The 16,505-nt window shown below is 43.9% G+C and overlaps 1 protein-coding gene across 1 annotated transcript in view; it reads right to left on the reverse strand.

The window, feature by feature from the left end:
• Positions 1–16,505, reverse strand: part of Col4a6 (collagen type IV alpha 6 chain) — a 302,326-nt gene that overhangs the window by 14,717 nt on the left and 271,104 nt on the right. The window contains exons 24-36 of the mRNA XM_028767474.1: positions 14,573–14,644; positions 14,226–14,333; positions 13,022–13,243; positions 12,491–12,652; positions 10,655–10,825; positions 9,762–9,905; positions 8,815–8,940; positions 8,190–8,371; positions 3,775–3,838; positions 3,066–3,140; positions 2,545–2,652; positions 2,345–2,452; positions 25–96 (exon numbers count right to left, since the gene is read on the reverse strand). Coding sequence (XP_028623307.1) covers positions 25–96; positions 2,345–2,452; positions 2,545–2,652; positions 3,066–3,140; positions 3,775–3,838; positions 8,190–8,371; positions 8,815–8,940; positions 9,762–9,905; positions 10,655–10,825; positions 12,491–12,652; positions 13,022–13,243; positions 14,226–14,333; positions 14,573–14,644 — 1,614 coding nt within the window. The remainder of the gene's footprint in view (positions 1–24; positions 97–2,344; positions 2,453–2,544; positions 2,653–3,065; positions 3,141–3,774; positions 3,839–8,189; positions 8,372–8,814; positions 8,941–9,761; positions 9,906–10,654; positions 10,826–12,490; positions 12,653–13,021; positions 13,244–14,225; positions 14,334–14,572; positions 14,645–16,505) is intronic.

Genomic DNA, 16,505 nt, shown 5'->3' on the forward strand with positions numbered 1-16,505 from the left:
CTTAACCTTCAGGGCCTTTCTTACCCGGAGTGCCGTGGGTGCCCTTGGTTCCTGGAAGTCCATTCAGTCCATGTAAACCAGGAGGTCCAGGGAATCCTAAGGAGAGAAAAAAAAATCAGAAATGAATTTATCTTTATCGAGGCGTTACTTGATGCTCTCTAGAAGAATACCCAGTTTCTAACATATGCCATGCACCTTGGGTTCTCATGATTCTTATAAAAGCCACTGCAGCTTTTAGTGTAAGATGGCAGTTAGTTGGCTGATAAGGTTTGGATCTGAAACGTCTCCTAAAGACCCAAGTATTGAAGGGCTATTCTCTAGAGACTTTATGAAATTATTCAATTACAATGATCCTGACTTTAGAAATGTATTAATTCAATTTTGACTAAAAAAAATAGTGTGTTCTTGAGTGGTAGAACTTACAAAGTGGTGGGCAATTGGAGGATATAGTTAATTGGAGACGTGTCATGAAAGGGGGTATTTTTTTTTTTGGTACTTCCTCTTACTGCTTCCTGATCGCCATGAGGTGAGCAGGTCAGCTCTACAATACACTCCCTATCATGCTACCCTTCCTTACCATAGGTCCAGATATAATGAAGCCAAGTGATGACTGTGGACTATAACCTCTAAAATCGCAAGCCCAAATAAATATGTCCTCCTGATTTTCTTGGTTTTGTTTGCTTGAGATGAGTGAGTTAGGTTAGGTGAGTGTTCTTCTCATCTTCCTGTATCTACATCCAGAGTGCAGGGATCACAGGTGTATCATCACTCCTGCTTTATGCAGTGCTAGGAATTGAAAACGGGGCCTTGTATATGCAGAACAACCACTCTACCAATTGAACTACATCCTTGGCCCCCCACAGTAGGTATTTTTAATAGGATGTAGGAGTAGCAATGCCAAGCCCCTGAGTTGCCTTCTCCCAGAAATTGATTCTAGAAACTTGCTGCTCTATCATTAAAACTGGGAAAGACAACATATGCTAGGGCAATAACTTTCTGCTATGGCTTCATATTGTAGTTACATTTATCATTTCCATGATCAGATTCTTTATACAAGCAGCTTAAAAGGGAAATTCTTATTTTGTCTTACAGTAGGGGGTACCATCTATCATGTTGAGGAAAATGCGGCAGCAGGAATTTGAGGAGTCAAGGGGTTATATTGCATCCACAATCATGAAACAGATGGCATTGAATGATGGTTCTCACATCATTTTCTCCTATTTTATTCAGTCTATGACTCCAACCAATGGAATGGTACCTCCCATAGTTAAGGTGGGTCTGCCTGACTCAATTAATCCAATCTAGATAATTCCCCACAGGCATATCCAAAGGCTAAACTCATCCATATTGTCCTCTAAAAGGTATCCCCAAAGCTTGTCTCCTACATGATTCTAGATCTTATCAAGTTGACAATATTAACCATTACACTTGGATATGATTTTAATGTAGTCTCCAAAGCTCCCATTTTGATGATATTAGAAGGTGGTGGGATCTTTAACAGATGAGACTTAATGAAAGTTGCTTTGGTCAATGGGATTTTCCACAGAGGAGAAATAAGGTAGTTCTCTTGAACACTGAGTCCTGAAAATCATGAATTGCTACAGAAGAGTATGACTCTCTCCTCCCCCTCTCCATCCCCCTTTCCCTGTCCCTCTCCCTCACTCCCTCCCCCTCCCTTTCTCCCTTCCCCTCCTCCTCCCCCTCTCATAATCTGCCATTATGCCAGCACCATGAGATGACATAGATGGCATCCCCATGAGGTGACATTGTTAGGGGCTATTCCTCCCTAAAGCCAGCGCCATAGCTGTTTGGAATTACAGCCTCAAAAATTATAAGCTAAATATATTTTCTTTCTAAGTAACCAACCACAGGGATTTCATTTTAGTAATGGATAATGTCTTTCTTGTTAATTCTTTTTTCGTGAATCTGACATTCTTCTATTATTTATAATTATTTACCTTCCTTGCTCTCTGTTTTTTTCAATTAATTTTTATATTTATTTTTTATGTGTATGAGATTTTTTCAAGTATATTTGTGTACTACACAAGTGTCTGGTGCCTATGGAGGTTAGAAGAGGGAACTGGATAGAACTGGAGTTATAGACGGTTGTGAGCCACCATGTGGATGCTAGGAATCAAACTCAGATCCTCTGCCAAAAAAAGTGCTCTTAAACCCTGAGCCATCTCTTCTAGCCCATTCTACACCTGTCTTTCTAATTAATCTTCATATAACACATCATTCTACCTGGCTTAGGCCTAGCTGGTACATTCTAAGATGGAGGAGTTGCCATCTGTTATTGGGGGAAAGACACTTCCTCCAATTCCTTGCTACCAAACACACATACCTTTAGGTCCTATTAATCCAGAGGGTCCAGGGCGGCCAATTGATCCCAGATGGCCAGAGGAACCTGGGAGGCCTGGGTCTCCATTCATACCTGAAATCCCTTGAAGTCCTAATTGTGAAACCAAGGTGGACATTCAGTATAGGTATGGCTTGAAGCAAATCCTAACTTCTTCAAAATAAAGTTTTCAAGTAGCATGGTACCTGGGGAGCCAGGGAAGCCAGGATCTCCAGCAATACCAACTTTCCCACCATCACCTTTGTTTCCTGGGTAACCTCTATCACCAATTACTCCATCTTTTCCTTTGACACCTAGAAGAGCAAACAACTGATGAATGCTTAATCCATATTTCTGTAATTGCACTCCCATAGGAAAACACAAGTAGGAAGGCAAACACATTTTGAGATGTTGAGGGAACTTGATTCAGTGAAGAAACTTTGAAAAAGACTATGACAGTTGTTTTTGTATTTGGAAGGTGTTACCCATATGAGAAGCAAGAATGATGGGCTAAAATGTTTTTGCAACGAAGATTAAACGAAAATAGAAGTTTGAGGTAGTCGGTACACCATACTAAAGGTATTTATCAATGGTGCGATCAGTTTGCTTGGGAGAACTATAGTCATCCACTGGGATGGAAGTTGAAGAACTTGGGGCTGATCTTCAAAAGTTGCTCTAGTCCTCAATTCTGAAACATTTGTGAGATATAGACAAAAATGAGCCCTACCTTTAAAACCTAATTCTCCAGGCTGTCCCTTGGGTCCTGGGCTTCCAGAAATGCCAAGTGTTTGGCCTTGTTCTCCTGCAAGTATGAAAAATATTTGTTTCAAACGGTCAGAAGAAACAATTGTTCACTTTTTTCACTCAAACACTCTTTTCAATATATTTTCCCCCTCTATTCAGATTCAAAATGCTCAGAGGAGATTCTTGACAAAACCACCCACTGAGTAAAAGGACCTGGGATGCTACCAAGCTACTAGAATGAGATGTTTTATAAATAGCACCCCTCTACAGGAAACATCACTAGGTCAAGTACATGTAAGAAGATGGTAAATTGGCCCTGAAATACTGAAATAGTTATTCATTTAAACAAGGGAATTGCTCCTGCTTATGGGGCTGTGCTCGTCAGCAGAAGAGGCGCTCTGAGTTGAAGTTCTATGTTGCTGTTTTGATGTGTCGAAATACAAAGCAAAAGGAATATTTATTTGTTTGCTTGTTTGTTTATTTCCACAAAAGCCCTGGGAAGAGATTTTGGCAGGTGACGCTGTTGTTGCAATGTCTTTAAAGAACGAGGAATGCAGTGTGTTTGGTCAAATGGGAAATATCAACAAAATTAATATTTCCCCTTAACATAGCTCCCTCCACTCCTGAGTTGTCGATTGGTAGAACACCACCTTGGTCTAGGCAAACGCATCAAAAGACAAAATGTTCCTTACCTTTTAAACCTGGGATACCAGTTGCTCCCAGAGGGCCAGAAGTCCCAATGAGCCCCTGTGAACCCTTCAAAGCAATATGGAAATCATTATTTCTGCCTAGAGCTCAGAGATACTCATGCTCTTCCTCCTCTCCCCCAACCCCTAGCCATTGCCTGGGTGATGCTGATTACACGCTGTGTTAGGCAGGACAGGAGGTATATCCTAGACATGGGAAGGTACTGAGCCACATACATGCTTAGGGTTTTCAGGCGGAAATATTCCATCTTGGTGAATCAATGTATGGCTGCATTAATTATTAAGTCACAGGAAACATAGAACATGACCCCTGGGCAAGGCACTCAATCTGCAGGTACACTGGCCAAAGTTCTACAGTCATCTCACATAATCATTGCTTTAGCCAGGAGTGATGATGGCACATGCCGATAATCTCGGCAGTCAGGAAATAGAGGCAGAAACTTCATACTACGTATTGAGACCCTATCTCAAAACTGGGAAAACAAAACAATCAAAAACAGCAGTCTTGCTTTACTAAGCTGTGCCAGATCTCTGCAGCAGGCCCCACAAAGAACATGAGGTTGTCCTGTTACCAGGTAGCAGGCTGTAAAGAATGCAGGTGCTAGTCTGCATTTGGATGGATAGATCCTTATTTTCAGTAGAAGTCGCCTGCACTCATAAGCAGCTTTCTCTGCTCTGAATCTCTGGAGTGTTCATGGCAGCTGCTTTCAGGGTACTTAGTATGGGTTGAGGTATTTGGAGACGTACCTAGTAAAAATGTGCTCCAGCGAATGCTTTGCACAGGAGGCTGGGTCACTGTGCTCTTTGGCCCACTACCCAGGGTGCCCCCACTATTCTGCTTGTTTTCTGGCCTGACTTCATGTAGCACACTGCTGTCGATAGAGCTGTTCCTAATGTGAGTCTCTGCTTATGCTGGGACTCCAGCCTCCCCAAATGCACTCCCACTTTATTTCTATCCCTCCTCCTCTGTGAGGTGTCAGGACCGTAAATCTAGAATGATTTCTTTCAGCTAATGTTTCAGCCATGTAGGTCTATCCTCTCTACCAGATTGACTGATGCTTTCGAAAGACAAGAATTTGCCTGTAGGGACTACAGGTATTCTGGGTCCAATGGTCAGACTACAATTTATATAGAACATGCAGTGTGTCTGACCACAATGTTAAATTCTTTACATGTCTCATCTCACTTAACCTTCACTACTGTCTGAGAAAAGTTTGGATATTAGTCTACTTTTTTTTAATGGATGAAAAAAAATAAGGCTCAGTGATATTAATTAAGCAAGGGACACAAGATCACAAAGCAAATGAGTGATGGAGCTGTCTGACATTCAAATTCAAGCCCATCTGTGCCAAACCTACTCTAGTTTTCTCTGTCTTTTAAGGTTTATGGTTTAAACTTTTCATTTGCATGTATGTGATGAGGAAACTTCTGGTTTCTTTGGAAAGTCAGTTGTATCAAATGATAGTTTGCTGGGGCACACAGCTAAAGCAGACTCAGGTGAAATGATGTTTTACCAGAGCAGACATGTGAAAGGACGCATGATGTTTAGAAGGAATAACCCCACCGACAGTGGGAATTCAAGTGTTGGTTTGGTTTGCTCCACCTCACTGGTCTCCACTAAAGATATTCACGTATTGGCTTGCCGTACAATCCATCACTAAGTTCCACTTGTGGTGACATCATAGAGAGAAACTCCCCAAAGAACTTCCCGTGAGGTTCCTGAGGCTCCTTGCCTCTTCCGTGGTGAACTCAGGCTGGTTGCTGAGCCTTGCAGTTTCTTCTGGATTGAAATGCCCTTGCTGATTCTTGTGTGTATCTGCCGAGTGGACCGGGCTGCAGCTACTGATTTGTGAGTGGTGATTGCTGAATGGACTGGCCTGCCGCTGCTCATTCATGTTGGTGTTTGCTAGTGGACTGGACTGCTGATATACTGACAACGAAGATCGGACTCGTTCCCAAAGAACTATTTCTAAACAAGTCTACTTACCCATGTCCTGATAACTTTTCTTTTCCACTACCTTTGGTGGGTAGTGGGGTCATGGGGAGGTTGAACTCTTATTAAAGTAGGTTGAGAAAAATGTATGCCTCCATGTATGTGAGAAAGAGTAAGAGTGAGAGGGAGAGGCAGAAGAGGGAGGGAGGGAGGGATGGAGGGAGGGAGGGAGGGAGGGAGGTGGTAGTGGTGCAGGAGGAGGAAGAAGAAGAGGAAGGAGATAGATAGATAGATAGATAGATAGATAGATAGATAGATAGATAGAGAGAGAGAGAATCACATGTGCATGTTTTGGATCGCCTGAAACTTGTGAGTGCTAAGAACCAAACTCAAGTCTTCTGGTAGAGCAGTAAGCACTTTCAACCACTGAGCCATCTCTATAGCCCCTATCCTGCCCTTTAAAGACCCAGATAATGTAAACTTGATTCTTTTCTACTTGTCCCCTGTGGTACTTCAAGTACCTTCCTATTTAGCTATCAAGAAATCTCTGAATGCTAGGCTCAAAGATGTAGCTCAGTGATAGAATGAAGTGGAAACTTCTGGTTTCTTTGGAAAGGCAGTTATGTCAAATGATGTTTTGCTGGGGCACACAGCTGAAAGGGTGCATGATGTTTAGAAGGAATCTAAATATATCCCAACAGACAGTGGCCAACGCTGGATGATATTGGTACGCCTTACTATTGTTTATTGATCACCATTTTCCGTGACTCCATAGAGAGAAAAGGACCAAAAAACTTCTGGCGGTGTTCTGGCAGCTTCTTGCCGGTTCTTTGGACTCAGGACTGATTGACAGAGTGAAGTGGAAGTTTCTGGATATGTCAGCTAATAGACTCATGTGGAGTTTTGCTAAGACAGACTCACATGGGGTTTTGCTGAGGTAAGGCCCATGGAAGGCAAGACCCGTGGGAGGACATGTGACGTTTGGAGTATAAATAGGACTCAATGGACAGTGATGGTGGGCTTGCTTAGGTAACTTTGCAATGCTTTGTTGGTCTTTTGTCTTCTTCTTTGCTGATCTTCACTTCCTTGAGAGAGGTACTGCAGAGAACTTCTCTGGGAGTCCCTGCTGGTTCTGGTCATTCCTGCTGACTCCTGCTGATTCAGTGGTAGCCTGGCTATTTCTGCTACATTGTGCCAGTACTACCGATTCATGTTTACTATCCTGACACTACTGAACTGGACTGCTGGTATCCTGACAATTGGAGATTGAAATCACCCCAAGGAACTACTTCTAAACAGCATACACCAGAGTCTCTTGGCTTCTTCTGGATCGACCTGCTGTTTCAGAATTGTGACTGGTGTTTGAGAGTGGATCGAGCTGCCACTGTTGATTCGTGTGTGAACTGAACTGCTGACATCCTGACAATAAAGATTGGATTTGCTCCAAAGAATTATTTCAAAACATGTCAACTTCCCCTGTATCCTAATAACCTTTCTGTGTTTTTGTTTTGTTTTGTTTTGTTTTGTTTTTCAAGACAGGGTTTCTCCGTGTAGCCCTGGCTGTCCTGGAACTCACTCTGTAGACCAGGCTAGCTTTGAACTCAGAAATCCACCTGCCTCTGCCTCCCAAGTGCTGGGATTAAAGGTGTGCGCCACCACTGCCTGGCCCCTAATAACCTTTCTTTTCCACAACCTCTGGTGGGTGGTAGGCTAGAAGGCAGGTTAAACCATTTAAGAACTCTTATTAAAAGTAGGTTTTAAAAACTCTAAGCCTACAATAGAGTACTTGCCTAGAACGTTTGAGGTTATATATTTAATCCCGAGTAAAAAAACCAAAATCCTACACTTATTTTTTATTGGGTGTGATGGTGCATACGTATAATCCTGGCACTTGCAAAGGTGAGGCAGGGGTATTATGAGGTCAAGATCTCCTTGGCAACATAATAAGACCTTGCCTTAACAACCATCTGCACAATCTGTAAAGTTTTACAATTTGTCCAGCTTAATGCAGGCTGTGGGTTGCTGGCCATAAGGTGTGAATCAAAAGACTTATAAGGCTATTTTTAAGTCCCAGAAATCTCACTGAAGAAGTGAGATTCTCTGAAGAACCAACTAGGAGCAGGTTGATATGAGCAATGAAAAGTGGCTTGCCAACCTAGCAGGATGTCAAGCAACTCATGATAAGATGGTGCCTTTAAGAGCAGGCAGAGGTGTGCTGGAGACTGTGAAGCAGGCAGGAAGCTTTGCCACATGGGGCCAATAAAGGGAACAAAGACATAAAGGAGGGAATACTGAGGGAAAAGATAGGAAGATGTGTCATATACACATGGAGAGCAAGGGCTTTGAGGTTATCTTGAGGACAGGGGTTGGGAAGTAGCCTGGAATCAGAAAGCTGGGAATGTGGGACATGTGCCCATGCTGTAAAGGTTCAGTTTTGGTGAAGAGATAAGAATCTGGATAAACTTACACTTTTCCCTGGCATTCCTGGGAAACCTGCAATCCCCAGAGACCCCTTCAGGCCAGGTAATCCCCTTCTTCCCATAGATCCAGGGGAACCTGGCCTCCCACTGAGTCCTTTGATGATATTGGACTGTCCAAGAGCTCCAGGTGGGCCTGGTAACCCTGGGATGCCAGGCTCTCCTTTGTCACCTGGGAAAGAAGCAAGACTTATTAGAAAAAGACTAGGCAAGAAAAGGTCTATTTGTCTGGGTACAGGTGCTCAAAATCATATTCCAAGTGTGTTCTCAGGTAAGGCAGAAGCTAGCTTGGGGGCAGTGGTGATGGAAGGTGGTGCCATTGGTGTCATCCCAGCTCTAGTGTTGGCAAGCTCAGTATCTATGCCTTGCTATCTACCAGGCTATTTCAGGGGTACCAGACTGTGGACCAAAACCTTCAAGTCTACAGTGGCAATGGTATGAGTCAGTCTCAAAGAGCAAGGAACCATGAGGAAGAAGAGAGACAGCCTCTGTAATCCTCCTTGTTTCTACCCTGCTGTTCCTGGGGCTGAGCTTTGCTTTTTGGGGGGAAGGAAACCAGCGATGGTTTTAAGTTCTTTCATGAGAATTGCTCCCAAATGTTCTCTGCCTCAGCACCTCTGGGCCCAGGAAATCCATCCGATCCAGCAGAACCTTGAGAGCCTTTTTCTCCTTTGAACCAAAGGTTTAACATTGGAGGTCTTGGACTAGATATGCCAACTGGTCCTGGATCCCCTCTGTCTCCTGAAAGAAGGCAGATCAGGCAGTCATCAGGAGAGTGACAGTTTACACACAAAGTCAAAGTTTACACACAAAGCTACACACAAAAATGACCTTTCATATTGCTTCTTCCCCCCCACACACACCTCACCTAATTTCGAGACCTTTCTGTCCTCTTCTACATCCCCATCCTCTAACTTTGCATTTTTGTGTACGCGCTCTCTTTCTCCAGACCAAAAGTCACCAATAACTTTTAGGCCCTACTCTAAATTCTCTTTCAAGGATGGTCTGGGAGTGTATTGTGGAGGGCTCCATTTTGATTTGAGTAAGTGTTCCTCAAAGATCTCAGTGGTAAAGGCTTGATTCTCAGGCACTAATTTCATAGGGAGGTGAGGGGCCTTTTATGTGTGGAGCCGTGTGGGAGAAAGTCAGCCTATTGAGTGTATCTTCTTGAGGGGGACTGGGACACTCTCGCTCCTATCTCCTCAGTTCTGTTTTCCAGCTTCCAACAAAGTCAACTGACCACCAATGGGGTGCTCTGAAACCAAGAACTAAGATAAACCTTTTCCAGCTTAAAAACTATTTATGCTAGGATCTTCTTTTCGGTTGTCAAAGACTGACTAACATAGTCCATAACATGTACTGTTAAATCTAAAGTGAGTAGCCTTTTGGTTTCAAAGAACTTAATTCGGAAGTCCAAACTTTTGCCTAATATGAAGTTGGCATTCATCAGATGAATGACAATGTTGACAAGCAAAATATATGTTGAAAAACAAAGTGGTTATTTTTGAAATCTCTCTCTGTGTGTGCCTCTCTCTCTGTTTCTCTTTCTGCCTCTGTCTCACCTTTTTCTCCAGGAGTACCAGCCTGACCAGGTTGTCCCACCTTTCCAAATAACCCGGAAAATCCCTTTAATCCATCAGCTCCAGGAAGACCGGGAAGACCAGGTAACCCAGGAAACCCTACTGGTCCAGAGGACCCCTTTTCACCTGTTGAAAATGAAAACTATCTTTTATTATCATTTCTGTTGCACATACAAGGAAACAAAGGGGGCACAGAAAGGTTGAATTACTTGGACAATGTTACAGAGCTAAGAAGCTGCAGAGGAAGAGTTTGAGTACAGGTTTCTCTAACTCCAAAGTCTCAGTCTTTACTAAGCATGTTAGTTATTACCCATTCTAGGGTTCCTCCGAACAGGCACATAGCACTGAACACCAGAAAAAAATGAAGACTTGGCCCTTCTGCTTGAATTCATCAAGTTCAGAGCACATGTAGGGGCACAGAAAAAAAAAACCCACTTAGTTCCGCGTAGAGAAGAGATGAGTGTAATCTTGCCCCTTTGTACTAACCAGCTGTGTGCGCTGCTCTGAGACTAGCCAATTTTCAACTATTTAAATCAGAGAAGCCGTACACCTAACGCTAACCACTGCTGTTAGTCACAGGAAGTGAGAGTTGTCAGGCGCCTTGGTATGTGTTGTACTGAGTGATCTATATGTAGCTGGCCTTTTCTGTTGATCGGCCCACTGTTCCACACAGCAAGCAGGTTGAGTGACTCATGTTAGGTGACAGTCTTCTATTAATACCAGCCTGGTCTAAATAAATATCTTGCTCCAAAAAAGCCCTGCCTGCGTTCTGTCCCTGGGCAGAGAAGAGGGGAGGAGGCAAGTTGGGCAGCTTGGCATGCTTCTTTTGGGTAATCCCTGACCACTTTACTCGTCTTCCCAATTACTTCACTTACCTTTTTGACCTGGGATGCCTGGCAACCCAGTGACTCCTGACAAACCTGGGCTCCCCTGGAAGCCAGCTGACCCTTGAGGACCAGGAAGGCCTTTTATTCCAGGTAGACCTCGTTTTCCAGTTGACCCAGGGTGACCTATGTCTCCTCTTTGACCCTTTTTTCCAGGATGCCCTGAATGGTTGGTTATAGGAGAGAGAACACAGGTCAGCTAGTGAGGCTCTGGTCAGATTTCGGTCACTGTTTATTCCCATATTCTCATTGGCTGGCTAGTAGGGGTTTGTCCATGGCCCTTTAACAATAACCAAGGAGAGATGCCAAGAAGCCCAGTGCTGAGTTGGTCAGAGCATTGGTACCTACCACCTGGAGAACCACCCTAAATGCCCATCACTTCCAGCATGGCACAGTGGTGGGCAGGAAAAGCAACCACCTTTTAACTATAATTTCTTCCTTTATGAATGTGGTTTACACAGGAACCTCTAAATGGAGCTCTGGGAAGCTAGGGTGGCAATTGGGCTCCCGTTTTCCTGGTACTTCCACCCTGAATCAAGTTACAATGCTCCTTTCCTGAGCCAATTCAGTGTAGTAGAGGTTAAATCTGAACTGTTGTTCTGGCTTCCCAGGGAGTCTTGCATACAGGGTTGCCCTTTTAATCCCCTAAACAAGCAGTTAAATCAGCCAGTTCCTTGGCATTAGGTTTGAAAGACCTCCTAGTGCCAAGTATTGTAGAAACCCAAAAGACCCATTTGATCTCCTAGGTATTCTGAGTCTTCTTTCACCAGGGCTTGAAGTTGGTCAATGGGATTAAACCCCTGAGCTGCTGCTGAAGTTGAATGTCCAGGTACAAAGCGAGGAAATTAAAAAACCAAAAGGATTAAATCAATGACTACAGAAGTATTTGGGCTCCCAAGGACCTCAATGAATGGCTGACTTAGCTTTCCATGAAATGAAAAGCATCTAACTGTGAGCCCCAGGACTCCAATGGGGAAGCTATGAGAATAACTCTGCAACAAGAGAGGGAAAGACAATGGGAACGAACCTTATAGCAGGGGTTCAGGGATCCCTGGCCTTGTAAGCAAGGCCATGTTATAGTAGATAATCACATAATTCCCCAGCGGGGAGTCTTAGTCAGTGAGCTTGTGGGTCGTTTTATTTTAACCTTTACTTCAGCAATTTGTATGACGACCCCAGAAACAGAAGGATAAAGAAAATAAAGGGGATATTAATGGCTCTGCAAATAACCCAGTTTCAGTCACTTGCTCAGTGATAAGTCTAGGCAGCAGAGTAAGGATGATGATATAAACAAACAAACAAACAAACAAACAAACAAACAAAAAGGTGAACTGCAAATGTTAGGCTGGAACCCGTGGGTGTCAGTCCTTGTTACTGAGTGAGAGCCACTATTTGCCCGTGGACCCTCAGAGGCATGTTCTCCTGACAGGCAGGCCACAGTTAGGGGAGGGAAGAGGTCACACTCAGTTCCAGCTTCTTTGTACCTCAAAGCAGGCTTAACATAGCTCCAGCGAGGGTTTAACACAATTCAACACAGGGTGGTTTCTTTAATAGAAAAAGGCCAGAGGCAGGCCAAAGCATCAAAAGGGGATAGGAGGCCCTGGAAGAGGAAAGTTGACAGAGCTTTGTTGTCATGGTTCAGAAGCTAATGTGTTCTGGTCTGACCCAGCCAGGATGATCTGGGATTTGAAACTAGAGAGGTTAGGAAAGTCAAACATCCTAGATGCTAAGCTTGTGATACTGCCACCGTTAGTCCTCAGGATGCCTTAGCCTAAGTAAGGCTTAGGTAAGTCTGTCAAGTTGCGATTCTTCCTTCAATGGATTTACCTGAAATGCCTGGAAGGCCTGGTGCTCCTGGGAGTCCAGATGTGCCCTTGATGCCAAATGGATTAGTAGACCCTGAGGGTCCTGGCTGTCCTGGTGGTCCTGATGTTCCAGGGTTGCCCCGCTCACCCTTTGGGCCTAGCATGCCAGATTTCCCATTCAAACCTAATAAAAAAGAAGAGGGGGGGAGATGTTTTTAGCCTGGTTAACAGGGAGGTGCTGGGTCACCAAACCATCTTCCAGTGGAAGGGCTTCACCCAAGAATCATCTCAGATGACACTGTCTTCTCTCAGCAGCATTGCAAGAAATGTGACTATTGGTTACAGCTATTCTTGGAATTACTACGAAAGGAAAACGAACTGCAACCACATAAGGAAAATTTCCCCCCCAAAAGACACAGAATCAAATGTCATTTTAGGTCCCTAATTAACAATGCCAGATTCAGCCATGCAATTTATGCATGTATTCATGCAAAGACAGCGGTTACTAGAAAGCTTTCTGTATATTGCTAAGTAAGGGGTCAAGAAGAGTCACCCTTGGGTCCTGGAAGGCCAGCGTCTCCAGGAAATCCTTTGTCCCCTGACAATCCCTGTAGGCCTTGCTCCCCTGAAGCACCATTTTCAGCACCAAAGACGTCACCAGCAACTCCCTTGGAACCTGGTAACCCTGGACTGCCAGCTTTCCCAGGGTAGCCATCTTTTCCAGGGAGCCCAGGAAACCCAGGCAATCCCTTCTCCCCACGAGCGCCAGGAAATCCTAAATGTAAAGAGGCAAAAATAAAAAGAACATGGATGGTTAGAACCAATCTGTCTGGTTACAGATCTGAGATGGAGTTTCTCTAATACAAAAGCCCATATGATCCGCTATCTCTACTCTGTGGAGGACTCGTACAGAGGTAGGGACTATACCACATGAGTGGAAGGTTTGGTGAGGCTGGTAGTAGGCACATCTCAGCAGCCTTTTTCTGTTCCTGTGGCTCAATGGTTGCTAAGAACACAAGTCACACCAAGGTCTTCTGGCCAAGGCTCAGTCTCTCCTACAGTTTTAAACCCTTTGGCTGTCATGGCATCCCTCTTCTTGAGTGGACAAAGAATAGTAGAAAGAAATGAAGCAATGACATACACTAGAGCAGGTGGCCCAGGATAAGACTCAAATGCTACTAGAACAACGGTGGTTCAGAACTTATAGTAACACACAGAGTACTGGCTCTATCCTAAAGTTTCTGCTCATTGACTATTGTGAACAGGCTGAGAATTTGTATGACTTATCAAGTTCCCAGGTGACGTAGGTGCTGAGCCAGGAAATGCAGTGGAGAACCAGTGGTACACTACAGTCCTGTGGAACCTAGGTTGGAATATCTCTGGAAAGGAGAAGAAATGGGTAGCTTCTGTTTGGACTGATGTGACCTTCCTTCTTTGACCTCTAAGAAGTTCATCTAGGATAGTGCCACAGGACCGGTAAACAGACAACTGCAGCATCCTGGCTTTGTCACTACTGGCTTTGTGAAGTATCAGTGTCCTTATCTGAGAGTTAAAGGATTGACTCCATTGGCTTTTTGTGGCCCGTATTGCCATGTTCTGCTCTTGCTCTATGGCATTTTTGCCTGGAAGTAAATTCAAACCATCTCAGCCAATCCAGGGTGCAGACCTAGCTCACTGTCCTCAATGGAGGGATGGAGGATGAAGACAGTCCAAACATGACAGCCAAACAGGGGGGAATTGATAACACCCTTCCTTACCTGGCAATCCTGGGAGATGTATTAACCCTGGACTTCCAGGCCCTCCTTTGCTTCCATGAATGCCAGGCTTGCCTGGTATTCCAGGGAGGCCCCGAGCTCCCTTAGAGCCTAAAAACCCAAATGTATGTAGTGAGTAGAAAGGAACACTAGCATGGGTAGGCTAGATTTATAATGTCTACTCAAGTATTCTACTCTCTTGCTGGTTTCTCCAAGTCTCATTTCCTCATAAGACGTTCTCCAAAAGCCATTACCTCAGTTGCTGAGGAATCCCTCAGCAGAACCCTCATGTGCTATTGGCATCCTTGTGTCCTTGGATTGTGCTTACTTTTTCTGGCCTCATTCCATACCTGGGAATCCAGGAGCTCCAGGAAATCCTGATGGACCATATGACCCAGGAATGATACAAGGCAAGGTGACTCCTGTAAATGATAACATGTGGAACTGTGAGCTCACCAAGTCAGAGAAGAGTTTCTCTTACAGGCTCCTTTTTTTTCTCTTCTATTTAGTGGACAGTTGTTCTCTCCCCATCCAGCAGCTAGGAGGACACACAGAAAGCTTGACCGGAGAAGCTCTTGGGAGAGAATACCAGTACAAATGCTTATCTTTGTTCTTAGTGTTCAGGGTGCCAGAATATTACTTAATTGAACCACTGGTGCCTGACAGGGAAGCAGTCACCTAGGCAGGGGGTGTTACCTAGCAAGTATTCTTAGAGGTTGCCTGTTCAGGAACAGCAGTGAGCAGCAATTGTCTTTCACCACTCCCTTAGATAAACTCTCTCACTGGCGTGGGTATTTGGGTTTTAGCACTAAGGGTTTATGATGCTGTATTATTAGAGTGGATAATTTGAAGCCATGACAATTAGAGTTCACATCTGAACTTTTTTATTTTTAAAATTGCATGCATATGAATGTTTTGCCTCCATGTGTGTCTGTGTACCACATGTGTGGCTGGTGCCCAAGGAAGCCATAAGAGGGTTTTGAATCTCCTGGACCTGGAGTTATAGATGATTGTGAGCCTCCATGTAGGTGCTGGGAATAGAGGCCCTCTAGAAGAGTAGCCAATGTTCTAAACCACCATGTCAACTCTAATCCTAACATTTTTCTTGCAAGGAGGGTTTCCCCAAACCATAGGTCTTTCAAAAAGCAGTTCATTTTGAGTCTACCAAAATTTATTGGCCATCCATGTTCAGATATGTGTATATCTAAACTAGGGAAACACATAAGACCCCTAGTCATGTCAAAGTGTGACTCCTCAGCTCCTTATTGGAAACTACAAACTCTGCTACTTAGGGAACAGAGATAGTCAATTTCAGTATTTGAAGTGTTGAAATTAGCATGCACAGTCTTTTCTGTAGAAAATTCTTCTTTGCTCATTCATACTGCAAATAAAGAGCCTATAAGATCACAGAAGGGAGGTTTAATAAACTACCAGTGACAGACTGTATACATACAGACTTTCTCAAGTGCTATGCTAACTAAAATTAGCCTGTCCTATTAAAACAATCCACCAAGGTCTGTTTTAAACCACAGAGCCAACAATTCCAATAAAACTCTGTAGCATTTGTTTGTATTTAAAAAAAAAACTCAAAACCCAAACACATGACTCTAAAAGCTACCTGTACAGCCTCAGATTATTTTTGAAAACTATGCATAAGGCTTATGATTCAGACTGGTTACTCAAATAGCTGGCATTCCTCCTTCCACTCACCCCTGCTTTCCTATATGAAGTCTTGCTTTTAAAAAAAAATCCCTTGTTTTAGTTGTAAATCAATATTGAGACTTGAACAGTGTAATGTACTGGTTATACTGGGCCCAGGAGCCAGACAGAACTTACTTCTGTTATCAGACACCTGTGTGGGAAAAAAAGATCTCTGAGCCTTGTGTATCCAATGGCATCTTTGAGGAGTGCATGAAACAGAGATAGAAATACTTGATGTTGTGCCTGGCATCCTGACACGTGCTCAGTGAATGGCAGTTCTTATCTTCCTTAAGGTGAGTTCGTCAGAGGAGCTCCTATAAGTCCATCCCCTCCTTTCTGCCTTCGAGACATTATGCTCCTGTGGCCATATTCCCACAGGTATGAAGATGGCCAGAAGCATGAATCTTCTTGCATGTGTTGTCATACCCACCTCTGTTATGTCAGACAGTGAGGTGGCAGAACTAGTTCTGAGAGTTATTTGCCCATTGTAGAAATGTATGGCATTGAAAGGCACCTTTTAATGAGGTGCTTCACTGAGAGAGAGAGAGAGAGAGAGAGAGAGAGAGAGAGAGAGAGAGAGAG

Source organism: Grammomys surdaster, unplaced genomic scaffold (assembly GCF_004785775.1).
Source record: "Grammomys surdaster isolate TR1022 unplaced genomic scaffold, NIH_TR_1.0 173, whole genome shotgun sequence".
NCBI lineage: Eukaryota > Metazoa > Chordata > Mammalia > Rodentia > Muridae > Grammomys > Grammomys surdaster.